Raw genomic sequence first — 12,244 nt, forward strand, 5'->3', positions numbered from 1 at the left:
TCCAAGGGCAGATCGAATGACCTGGTATGATTTGCTTTTTGACATTGGGTTTAAACACTGTGTTTGTAGAGATTAAAATTATTTGGGATTATATGCTGGCGTGAGTCCTCATGATACTGAGTTGACCTGGGCCTTCCAGGCAATGGCTTTCCTTGGTTCTTTCCTCTGAATTAAGTCCCCTTTCCTTTGTCTGTTGACTTTCTTATTGTAAAACCAAAAATTAATTTCTTTTTCTTGTAGCTGGTGGACAAGTCTAATAGTGTTTTCTTCTTGCTTTTTTTCTCCTTTTGATGGGGCTAAAATTTGGAATCTGTCTTCCTATATTTACACATATAATCTCTGATAATGTTGACTTATATCTGCAATGTTCCCAAACATCAGATATGCCCAAAAACTAAATACTATTAGTAGTCCGCCATGACGAAGTGATGGCATGAGCTAAAGTCGAACCTAAGAACTAAATAGTATTGTCTAATAAATACTTAGAGGCATAGAAATGGTGACTTGGCACAAGCATAGGAGGTGTTTTAAGTGCTGTCTTTGTGTCCCCACCCTCCATTGCCCTGTAATCGCTCTCTTCCCACCTTACTCTTGTCTGTACCTTTCTGTTAATTTTATCCCCATTTTCTATTTCACATACACCTTTATAGTCCCCTCCTGGCCACATTCCCACCGTGGCTGGTCCTTTCTCTGAAGTTGGTGTGTGGTTGGTGAGTTATTCTCACCCAGTTCATGTCCACGGAATTGTCCGGTTCACTGTCCACCAATTACCCAAGTGTCCTTTTTGCTGAGAAAACAAAACACCACTAAGAAGATGGTTACTAAAGACTTTCCTTAAAAATGCTGAGCCAACCCCTAGCTGGTTTGGCTCAGTGGATAGAACGTTCACCTGCAGACCGAAGGGTCCCGGGTTCGATTCCGGTCAAAGGCATGTACCTCAGTTGCAGGTTCCTCCCTGACCCGGGCCCTTGTTGGAGAAACTGATGTTTCTCTCATGTCAATATTTCTCTCTGTCTTTTCCTCTCTCTTCCACTCTCTCTAAAAATCAATGGAAAAATACCCTCGGGTGAGGATTTACGTAAAATGGAGAAAAGCAAGCGGTGGCCAGCTGTGAAAGCGAAATCCACCCCTTCAGCCCCCAGCGCGTTGATGGCCTCTAACACGCATGGCCTCTCTGTTGGCACAGGCGACAAGACTACCTTCCAGCTGCAGGTGCGGCAGGTGGAGGACTATCCCGTGGACTTGTACTACCTGATGGACCTCTCCCTGTCCATGAAGGATGACTTGGACAACATCCGGAGCCTGGGCACCAAGCTCGCTGAGGAGATGAGGAAGCTCACCAGCAACTTCCGACTGGGGTTCGGGTCTTTTGTAGACAAAAGCATCTCTCCTTTCTCCTACACGGCGCCGAGGTACCAGACCAACCCATGCATCGGGTAAGTGACCAGCTTCCCTTCTGTTGGGCCTTTAAGGGTGGGGGAATGGAGTAGTGGGAGAACTTAACCCAAAGAAAGGACTGAGGGGGACATACTTAGGAGGGGAACCTGGCTTGGGTGTTTAATTTGGTTAACGATGACCCAGTTCTGTCCTCTCCCTCTGGGTGAAGAAATGAACTGTCACAACGTTGCGTAAAGATGCAATGATCGTAGTTCATCTGTTTCCCTGCCTACCTGGCACGGGACTCCTTGCTACATTAATAGATTTTGGAGAATGTTCTCAGGAAATGACAGACCCAGGTGATCAGGGAGGGAGCAAACAGAACCGCCTAAACTTTCCCCTTGTTTGGAGTGACTGAGGTGCTTGGGATCAGTGAATTCAAAGTCTATTTATTGTTTGTAAAAAAACTACAACTTACCTTGGTAACACAAAATGAAATCCTGTGTTTTAAAGGTATGATTTTTCCCCCCAACGTAAGTACTTGAATTAGAAAATGTTTGACACATTATTGGAGAATAGGAGTTTCTAACTGCTGCAAGAAACAGATCCAAAGTATACAATGGCTCCAACCTGCTGACAGCGTATTCCTGCTCACCTAAGTGCACACGGGTCTCCTGACCCTCTCCTCCAAGCATGTCTCAGGGCCCAGACGCCACCATCTTCCTCATGTGGCTTCTAAGGTCATCTTGCCTGGAGGGGTCATATCCCCAACTCCCCTAACAACCTCGAGGGGGCTGGTTTGCTTCTTTTCTAGTCGTTCAAGTATTCCTTTAAATGTAATGTGACTGCAATGAGTGGTGACTCCTAACTTTTTCTTGCCTCATCTCCACATTCAACTTTATTTAGTCAGGCTTTGGGATGTCCCTGGATAAGGAATAGCTAAGATTTAAGATCTTATCAAGTGTCAAACACCCTACTAAATACTTTACATGGATTATTTTATTTAACCTCGTAATGTTTTGAGGTCTTTAAGGTAGATGTGTGCCATATTTTTTTAAAAATATATTTTTATTGATTTCAGAGAGGAAGGGACAGGGAGAGATAGAAACATTAATGATGAGAATCATTGGTCAGCTGCCTCCTGCATGCCCCCTACTGGGGATCAAGCCCGAAACCCTAGGATATGTGCCCTTGATTAGAATTGAACCTGGGACCTTTCAGTCTGCAGACTAACGCTCTAGCCACTGAGCCAAACCAGCTAGGGTGTGTGCCATATTTTAAAGATGAGAACAGTGAGGCTTAGAGAGAATAAATAATTTACCCAAGATTACATGAATAGTAAGGGGTAGACTTATATCCCCCCTATCCAAATCATACTACAACACACAAACTTTACCTGCATGTAAGTAATCACATACATTCCAAAACCGCCCCGCCCTCTGATGTGTGCCTAAGGGTTGTGTTGGGCTCTGCTGCAGTAACAAACAACCCACAGATCTCAGTGGCGCTCAACACAGTGAAAGTTTACCTCTTGCTGGTACACCATCTGATGAGGGTTGAACTGCTTCCCGTGGCAGCTTTCCCTCCCGCGGTGACTCAGGGAGCCAGGCTCTTTCCATCTGTGAGGTCATTTTTTGATTCTTGATCTCCTTGGCTGCTGCCCTAGGAGCAGAGAGCTGTTCTAGCACCCTGAGCCTTTCCAGCATCTCAGCTTGTCTTTGGCAGCCTCAGCGACTCCCAGCTCTGGGTTGGGCCGGTGGTTGGGGTGAGGTGGTATTTATGCTGGTGGTGTATGTTCTTCTGAATCCTTCCTGATTCTTCTGTCCAGGCTCCTGGAAGTTAACGTAGATCTTCCCCAAGGGTTGGGAGCGGACACAGTGGTGGAAAAAACACTCAAGAAGAAGCAGCTTTACATACAAATGAGATTGAGTTCCTTAACCAGGAAGCAGCACTAGGCGTCATCATTTGCTGGGTGTAGCTCCCTCCTCGCTACCGGTGACGGTGGGCATTATTACGTTGGTCCTGTCTCGAAGGCCCTTTGTAGCTGAGTCCCAGTACCACGTGTCCTATCACTGGCGTTCTGCTGCTGACCTGACCAGAGGCACCAGCATCTTAACCAAAACTTTTTCCAGTTCATCCGGAATAGTGATTCTATCTGCTGCTTTTCACCTCTGCCCTCTGATTGGGCCCTGTCTCCAGGTAGACAAGGTGCGGTCTCCCCTTTCCTCCTTCTGTGGAGCACCCACTAACTGAGAGCTGCTAGCCTGGAAGCTGGCAGAGGATGAAGGGCCGGCTCTGGGCTCCCTGCATTTGAATTCAGGTTATTACACACGACTTATTCAGAGCCCCTTTCCTAAGCCCTAGAAGGCAGAGCCAACTGCAGACAGTAAAAGTCTTGACAGTGAGTGCAAGGCACACTGAAAAGCTGCTTGAAAGACAGGAAATCTAGGGAAGAATGGGAGCTGTGAAGGAAACGTCACATCTCAGTTATGCAAATCTATCTTTTGCAAGCTGGGCAGCGCATCGGGGAGTCACTGTTTGGCTCAGGGAGCTGGCTGAGGTTTCTCTCCCGTGGCTTAGCAGCGGGCGTGTGCCGTGTCCTGGGAGATGGCCCACTGCTCCGAGGATGTGTGTAATCTGTTCTCGGGCCTGATCCGGCCTATACATAGGCTTTGTCTGCCTTTCTGAATTTTAATGGCACTGTGAACAAGTTACCAATATTTAGAAAGTAGATTTAACCACGAATAACCAGGATTCCTAGGTTTTCTTGAAAGACTGGAAGGTCTAGTAAAGATGGACTAATTCCACTTATGGTTTGGCTGCCGCTGTCCCCACCACTCCCTCTTGTCTCACAGCTGGCCTGTGTCACTGGTTTGTGTTAAAATGCCTAGCTGGTAGACATTGTGATTCTTGTCTGTTCTTTTTCTTCAGCAAATGTGGAGAGAAAAATCACAGCGTTCTTAAGGTGCAATGGCATCTTCAGTTAGGGTGTTCTTCCCTGTGGTGGTGAGAGCAGCAGAAGCAGCCCCCAGGAAGTTTTGGGGACTGGGGGGGGGGGGCGCAGGGAGTCAGGAGAGGTGACTTAGTCACCTGTGCAGGACATCTCAGCGAAGAGAGAGCCAGTTCTTCATGGGGCTCTCCTGAGGTTTGTTCCTTCTCCTTCTGCTCCATATGTTCCTGCCAAAGGATCACAATCCTAGACTCCTTCCTTCCCATCTTAGAGTGCCCGAGAAAGGCCGGACTAAAGTGAGCAGTACCAGGGTTGCCACAGGAGAAAGAAAGATGAAGAGTAGCCCTGGCTGGGTGGCTCAGTTGGTTGGTGTGTCATCCCGTACACCAAAAGTGGCGGGTTCGGTCCCCTGTTGGGCACATATGGGAGGCAACCAATCAATGTTTCTCTCTCTCTTCCCCCTCTCTCCCTTCCTCTCTCTCTAACATCAATTTAATCCTCGGGTGAGGATTAAAGAAAAGATGTAGTGTAATTTAATCATTAGATTGAAGAACTGTACTTGCTATTCTGAGTCATATGAATAGTCTCACTGGGAAGAGTCACAGGATAGTCACTGATTTGAAGGATTAATCCAATTGCTATTTCTGGTTCTGAACACTTTTCCTTTTATTAGAGGTATTGGGCTCTTCTTTAGTTACATGGCATATCTCATGTGTACGTGGAATCTAAAAAAAGCCAAACTCGCCCTGGCCAGGTAGCTCAGTTGGTTAGAGTGTTGTCCCGATATGCCAAGGTTGTGGGTTCAGTCTCTGGTCAGGGCACATACAAGAATCAAGCAGTGAATGAATGCATCAATAAGTGGAACAACAAATTCTCTCTCTCTCTCTCTCTCTCTCTACCCCCTCCCCCCTCCCCTCCCGCTTCCTCTCCTACCCTCCCTTCCTCCATTACTCCCTCCCTTCTTCCACTACTAATCAATCAATGAAAATTTCCATTTGTTAAAAAAATAAAAATAAAAAAGCCGAACTCATAGAAACAGAGAGTAGAGTGGTGGTTCCCAGAGGCTGGGAGGCGGAGAGGGGGAAATGGAGAGACGTTGGTCAAAGGGTACCAACTTCTGGTTATAAGATGAATACGTTCTGGGGATCCAATGTACAACATTGGGTTGATAGTTAACAACACGACACTTGAAATTATACTCGTATAGTTGGAAGTTGTTAAGAGAGATCTTAAATGTTCTCACCATTCACACAAAAAATGGAAATACGTGGCCTGCCTGTTTAATCAGAGAATACATCCTTATTCTTGAAAATTCTCAGACATTATCTCTTTGATTCCTCTCTCCTGTTCTGTCCACTTGCTTTTAACATCACGTGTGTCAGAGCTTCTCATTCTAAACTTTGTGTTTTTAAATATTTCTCCCGTAATTTCTGCCTCTTTTTTTAATTGTTCTACCCTGAACTGCTGAAGTTTGTCACTTTGTTCTTCAGTTGCCTAATTTGTACACTGAAGTTTCATTTTGGAATTTTGGTGGCTGTATTTTTGATTTGGTTCTTTTTCAGACTATTTTTCATATTATTTTTTCACAGCTTCTGAACGCCCCCCCCCCCCCGCCCCCCAATAATACCCTGTTCTGGAATAGCCTTGCTTTAAAGGACCGTTCTGTCATCTCTGCCTCTTGACCGGCGGCCCCCTCGGGTGGTTGAGTTTGCTGGCATCCCTCATGGTGGTTTGTTTCTCACGGGTCTGCACCTGAGCGTTAGCTCCTCCTCACCGGAGGACCGCAGGCTCCAGGTGCGCTGGCCGCCCTGAGGGGCGGCTTTCTGTTTGCTGCTGCCAGGACCCTCCAGCCGTCCCTGGGACTAGTCTTCCCGTTCATTTCTTAGTGGGGAGTTCTTTCACAGTAAAAGAAGTGAATTCTGACTTGCTTGGGCCTGGAGCTGCAATTTTTATGGGTGACTCATCTCACTCTTGGCTCAGAGTGGATCTTCCCTCTTTCCCAGGCCAGTGGCTGGAATTTTTCTGTTTTTGATTTTAGTGACAGGTCGGACACTTAGCATGTTAGCCTTGCATATATAGAGATGCTCTCCAGGCTCTTTAAGCATATGTATTTTATTTGTCTTCCTGGTTCATAACCCTTAATTTAGTAACCGTCCCCCCTCCCCCTCCCCCCCGCACGGCCCTAACCTGGGGTCCTATGGCGCAGACACAGGGCAGAGGTGGAAGGATTTCCTGGCATGAGACCCCCAAACACTAGATCTAAAGGTCACTCAGCGCTTCCAGGGGTTAGATTAGTCACAGGTGACATTGTATTCCTGCGATATTCAGCAGGGTCTGTCCTTCCCCAACTAAGCTGTTTTTCAGAGGTGACTAATCTGGTTGAAGTCAATTCTCTGTAAAGAAGGCTTCTCACTGGCCAGCACATTTTCCAGTTCCTAATTACTTAGTAGTAATTCTCCGCAGTAAAAATTTATCTACGGTGGACCCTTAAACACCACAGGTTTGAACTGCATGTGCAAGTCTACTTACATGCAGACTTTTTTCAATAAATATGTGCAATATTGTAAATATTTTCTCTCCTTTAGGGTTTTCTTAATAACGTTTTCTTTCCTCTAGCTTTCTTTATTGTAAGAATACAGTATATAACACAAAACACACAAAATCAGTGTTAATAGACTGTTTATGTTATCCTCAAAGCTTCTGGCCAACAGTAGACTATTAGTAGTTAAGTTTTGGGGGAGTCAAAAATTATATGTGGATTTTCACCTGCATGGGGTGTCAGTGTCCCTAAACCCCCCGTTGTTCAAGGGCCAGCTGTACTTATTGCTGTTTTCAGGGATGAAAGAGCAAAGGTAAGAAATGCTGAACCATTTTAGCTGAGCTTGTCACAGCTCTTCTGGTTTTCTCATTGAACGGCTGTTATTATTCTGCGCCTCTCCTCCCTTTCCTTAGCTAACCTGATTAACTGCGACAGTCAGCACATACCTGACGGCCTAAATCATGGACCGGCACGACACAGGAGGGAGTAGCTGCTGAGAGGAAGAGAGAGAGGGAAGGGAGAGTTTGTATGTACTTCCTCCTAGGCCTGTCCATGACCTAGATGACCCCAGAGGAGAACTCAGCTCGTTCCTTTTTCCAGATGGCAATGCAATTTCTACGACCCTTCTCTTTCTGGCAAAATGAGACAGGGATGAAAAGTTTGGGTGGCCCCAGGCACGGGTGAGAGGAGTCTGACCTGTCCAAGCACAAAGTGCAGGTGAAGATTTTGGGGTAGGAGGAGGGAGTGAACAAACAGGACAGCAGGTGGGGAAACCTCTGCCCATCTGGAGAGCCATGGCCGCTGTGCCGGTGGGGTTGACTGTCCAGAGCCAGCGAGTTGCTAGCGCCTGGTGGACGGAGCAGGCACTGTCGGTCCCAGAAGAGTGCAGTGGCCTCTCAGGGAGCCAAAGATGGCCTCTGCAGGAGGAGGGAGCCTGTCCAGACCTGCCCTGGCAGCCGCCTCTTGGCCACAGGGAGGCACGATCTCTAGCAATTGCTAAGCCTGTTTCCCTTGCCAGGCACAGGGCTTGCATTGGAGCTCAGGGCTCTCCCACAGGCCTCCGTTAGTGTTTATTTTTCATCTTTTGTTCTGAAATAAAAGCTCCCTTAGCATGTCCACAGATCTACAGTCTGGTCCAGCCTGCCTTCCCAGCCTCCTCTTAGCCCAGCCTTGCCCTCACTCCCTGCACTGCAGCCCCGCTGGCCTCCCCCTGGCCTTGGGCTCGCCATGCTCCCTCCTGCCTCAGGGCTCTTGCATGTGCTCTTCTCTCTGGCCGGGATGCTCTTCCCTCTCATGAACCCATTGCTGAAACAATGTGAGGCCTCTCTTCCTGTTTCATTGGCTGAAACGCCTGAAACTACAACCGGGATCCAACTTCCTCCTGGCATGGGCCGCTGGGGATCCCTACTGCACCCTCAAGATGAGATCGCCCAGTGTTTCATTAATATGGTGCATGAACCTATTATTGAGATGCGGCACTTCCCTCTTTCCAAACTTCTAGATACAGTTTTCCATTGGGAGATGGTTGGTTTCTAAATGATGTTTATTGCATCTAGGAGAGCTGGTAGTTGAGAGTTGCAATGTTTATGAATGAATGAAGAAGCAGAAAGAACGTCTCCGTTCCTGTTGCATTTAGCACTGGCTCATGTGCCAGCGTGTCCTGTGGTCTCTGAGGGGGGTGACATGAAGGGGTGATGTAATCCTTTGCCACATGACAGCAGCCGCGTTGGAAAGCTGGTTTCATAGAGTAACTGCCCACGTTGCCTTCACTCGACATTGGCCCGGCCCTGAGCCTCCCCGCTGTGCTGCGTAGGCCACAGCACCCAAACCACTGGCCCCGCTCCCTGAGGTCTTCCTCTGAGCCCAGCAGCCTGGTAGGACCTCTGCTTCCTCTCACCCACACGTCCTTTTCATTCACTCACGACCTGGTATCTGCTGTCTTGCCTGCAGTTTAGAGCTTGATGTTTGGAGCGTCGAGACTATGTTATTTCTCTTTGTTCTCTCCACTGTGCCGGTCCCCGGGGCACACAGTAGGTGCGGGGTAAAAATTCAAGCGTAGTGGGTTGTTTAAGACCTAGAGACAGTGATGGAAAAGTGACTCTTTTTCCTCTTTCTCTCTAGTTACAAGTTATTCCCAAACTGCGTCCCTTCCTTTGGGTTCCGCCACCTGCTGCCTCTCACAGACAGAGTCGACAGCTTCAACGAGGAAGTTCGGAAGCAGAGGGTGTCCCGGAACCGCGATGCCCCCGAGGGCGGCTTCGATGCCGTACTCCAGGCGGCTGTCTGCAAGGTAACTTTCCTCTCCCGTCCTGTCTCTGCGCGGGGAGGTCCAGGAAGAGAGCATCAGGCTGGGCGTGGACACTGCCTGTAGGAGAGGGCAGACTTTGAGCCGCCCCAGCATGTGGCTTCCATGTCAGAGGATGAGCTCAGTGGACCCTGGGAAATCTACAGCAGTCAGCGCGGCCGGAGCTCAGGGCTGGATCCGGCTGGCGTGTATCTCTCTGTGTGTCAGGGTGTGGCTGTAGCAATGGGATGCTGTCTGTGCCAGGAGACAGCTGTTCTGTGTTTATACATTTGGCTTTTAGCATCCTTTCAGGGGGGAAAAAAAAATAGTAAAGGTCCAGCCAAATGCATGGAAGCTTATCGAGCTTTCTGGCCCGATTTTGGTAAACCTTAAATATTGCTCTGTGGGGGGATCCAGCTGGAGGGGAGAACTGCATGTCATCTCTGGTTGCATTTCTGTTTGTTTGTTTTTCTCCTGCTTCTCTGTGAGCCATGAATCCAGAGGGAAGGCATAGACTTAGGTCAGAAATGAACTCACGCTTTGAGGGTTCCAGTCTCAGCAGAATATATCATTGGAATGTTGGTAATGACTTCTTCTTAAAATAATGGTCTGCTGTCAAAACAACCCGGCAGCAACAACAACAAAGCATAAAAATCACTCTTGAATTTGCTATCCCAATGCATACTTTTGAAAATTTTCCATAGTGGTCATCACAAAGCACATGCAATTGGCAAAGCTTCCTTGAAGCATTAGGCGGGCTCGGCAGTGTGGGGGGAGGCGGGGGTCGGGACTTCGGTTTGGGGAGGGAGGGCCGGGGAAGGAGGCTGGGACTCCGTCTGGACAAGCTGTATCAGCGGCCGCTGTTCCTTCCCTCGGTGATAAGCACTTCACTGGCCACTCACACACTCTGATCCTCGAGGGCCTGTGCCCAGTGTGGCTCGCTCTCTTCTCCTCCACTCACTCCGTCAGGGTGACAAGAGAGCCAGTTTCCCTTCTGAAATAAGAAACCGAAACAGTGGAGCGAGAGGGCGAAGGGGAAGGAACAAAGTGAAGAAGGTCCTCTTCTTGGTCCCACAGCTGGTCACGCGCCGCGTCCTCGGGCCGCCCTGGAGAGGAGGGTTTCCCAGAGCCCCGAGCGGGGTGGCTGCAGGCGGCCCCTTCCCAGCTGCGGGCAGAGCCAGAGGGTTTGACGCAGAGGTCCCCGACGCTTGGTAGCCGTCCAAGAAAGTGAGATGGCACACAGCTAGAGTGTGTTCAGCTCTTAATCTCTCGAATGCATCACAGAATAGACAGTGTCTAAATTTGCTTCAGAAAGAAAAATGGTATTTTGACTGGCATACATCGATTGTATGAGGCGTTGTCTTCAGAGACATGCTGCCAAATCCCTATTTTCAGACACGTGTCCACCTATTTTCAGACACGTGTTCACCTGTTTTCTTGGCAGGGACGAACAGTGCAGGGTAAACATAGGTTGCCTCTGTCTGCCCGTCTTGAGAATTTTGTGCATTTGGGGGCGGGCGGGGGGAGGGGGGAGAGGGGAGAAATAAGTCACCTTTAAGGCTCCGGGGAAAGAACCCAGCGACAGGCCTAAGCAATGTCCAGTGATCTGACTGTTTAATTTCCTTCATGGGAAGGGCATGACGATGCTGAAAGCACAGGCGTGCAGCTCCGTGCCCATATGCCGCCTTTGCATCTGAGGAGGCGAAGGCCCTCCCTGGCTTTCTACGGGGCAGGGAGCTGGGGTTTAATGTGCACTTTTGAATCACTTGACTGACTTAGTCGAGGAGGTGATGTTTCCTTGTTTTGCCTCCCGCCCGTGAGCCTGTGCGTTGGGCTTCCCTGCCCTGACCTGCCCACAGCTGCTCGTCCTGACAGGCGGGGTGAGAACTGCCTGAATTACAGCTCAGAATTACAACAGGGTGTGCGTGAGAGCTTGCATCTCCTTTGATCTCCCAGCATAACGCCCTGCTTCCTGCATAGGTGTCTGCACACCTTGGCTCCCTGGCTGACAAGGACGAGGTCCCTTCGACGCCTGAGGCTGTATTTCTGTACCTGGCAGGAACGTCAGTTTTTCCTTTCAAGTGACGGCTCCTCTCTGCTTTCAATGTCCGTTTGGCCAAGAGGAACAGAGATGAGGGTTTATTCCAGGCCTCTGGCACTGCTCTCCCAGACTCCAGCCCTGCCTCTGCGTCCAGCCAGTGACCTCGAGTCGGTTCCTCTGACTCATGTGAGGCCCTTTGCACATGCTGTTTCCTCTGCCTGGAATATTCCTCCTCTGTTCTCCGACTCTTCTTTCCTTTTTCATTAACAGTCTTTATTTTGTAAGAGCAGCTTTAGGTTCTCAGAATTGAGCAGATAGTACCCAGAGTTCCCATATACCTCCCCCACCCCCCACAAAGAGCCTCCCCCATTGTCATATCCCTCTCCCTCCGCCCCTCCCCGGGAATGGTATATTTGTCACAACTGATGAACTTACAATGACACATCATTGTCACCTAAAGTCCCTCGTTCACACTGGGGTTCACTCTTGGTGTACATTCTGTGGATTTGGACAAAGTATAATGACATGTATCCCCTGTTACAGTATCATTCAGGCTAGCTCCACTGCCCCGGGCACCCTCCGTGCTCTGCCCATGCACCCTCCCTTCTTCCCTGAACCCTCTTTTCTTTTCATGTCTAATCCATGGCTATCTCTGGTTGAGATCTCCGCTTCCTTGTCTGTGCAGGGGGAGCCCTCCCGATGGGTCCTCCTGGCTAGGTCAGAGTCCCGAGCACCAGACCCCCGGCCACATGCACCCAGCTCCCATGTTATTTTAGTTGAGCCACCCCTTGTGTGCTATCTGTTCCTCCTTTGAGGCGGTAAGCTCTCTGAGGACAGGGACCTGTCTCTTTCTCTCCAGACGTCAGTGCGGCTGTTTCCCCGGAGTCTGTTTTGCCGCCAGGAACCACTGCTGCTTTTGATCGGTAGTTGCCCCTTCCAGCCTGTGCTCTGTGTTGCTGTGCACCCTCCACCCCCAGCACCGCCGGCTCACTGCCTGGCACACCACAGGTTCACGGTTCACATTTGGTGAAGAAACAGATGCTCTGTTCTTGC

At 49.2% G+C, this 12,244-nt stretch overlaps 1 protein-coding gene across 2 annotated transcripts in view; it reads left to right on the forward strand.

Annotated features, from left to right (window-relative positions):
* ITGB5 (integrin subunit beta 5) overlaps positions 1-12,244 on the forward strand; it is a 116,543-nt gene that overhangs the window by 32,952 nt on the left and 71,347 nt on the right. For both annotated transcript variants that reach the window (XM_008155507.3, XM_054713907.1), the window contains exons 4-5: positions 1,187-1,436; positions 8,988-9,156. In XM_008155507.3, coding sequence (XP_008153729.2) covers positions 1,187-1,436; positions 8,988-9,156 — 419 coding nt within the window. The remainder of the gene's footprint in view (positions 1-1,186; positions 1,437-8,987; positions 9,157-12,244) is intronic.

This window comes from Eptesicus fuscus, chromosome 3, assembly GCF_027574615.1.
Source record: "Eptesicus fuscus isolate TK198812 chromosome 3, DD_ASM_mEF_20220401, whole genome shotgun sequence".
Lineage (NCBI taxonomy): Eukaryota > Metazoa > Chordata > Mammalia > Chiroptera > Vespertilionidae > Eptesicus > Eptesicus fuscus.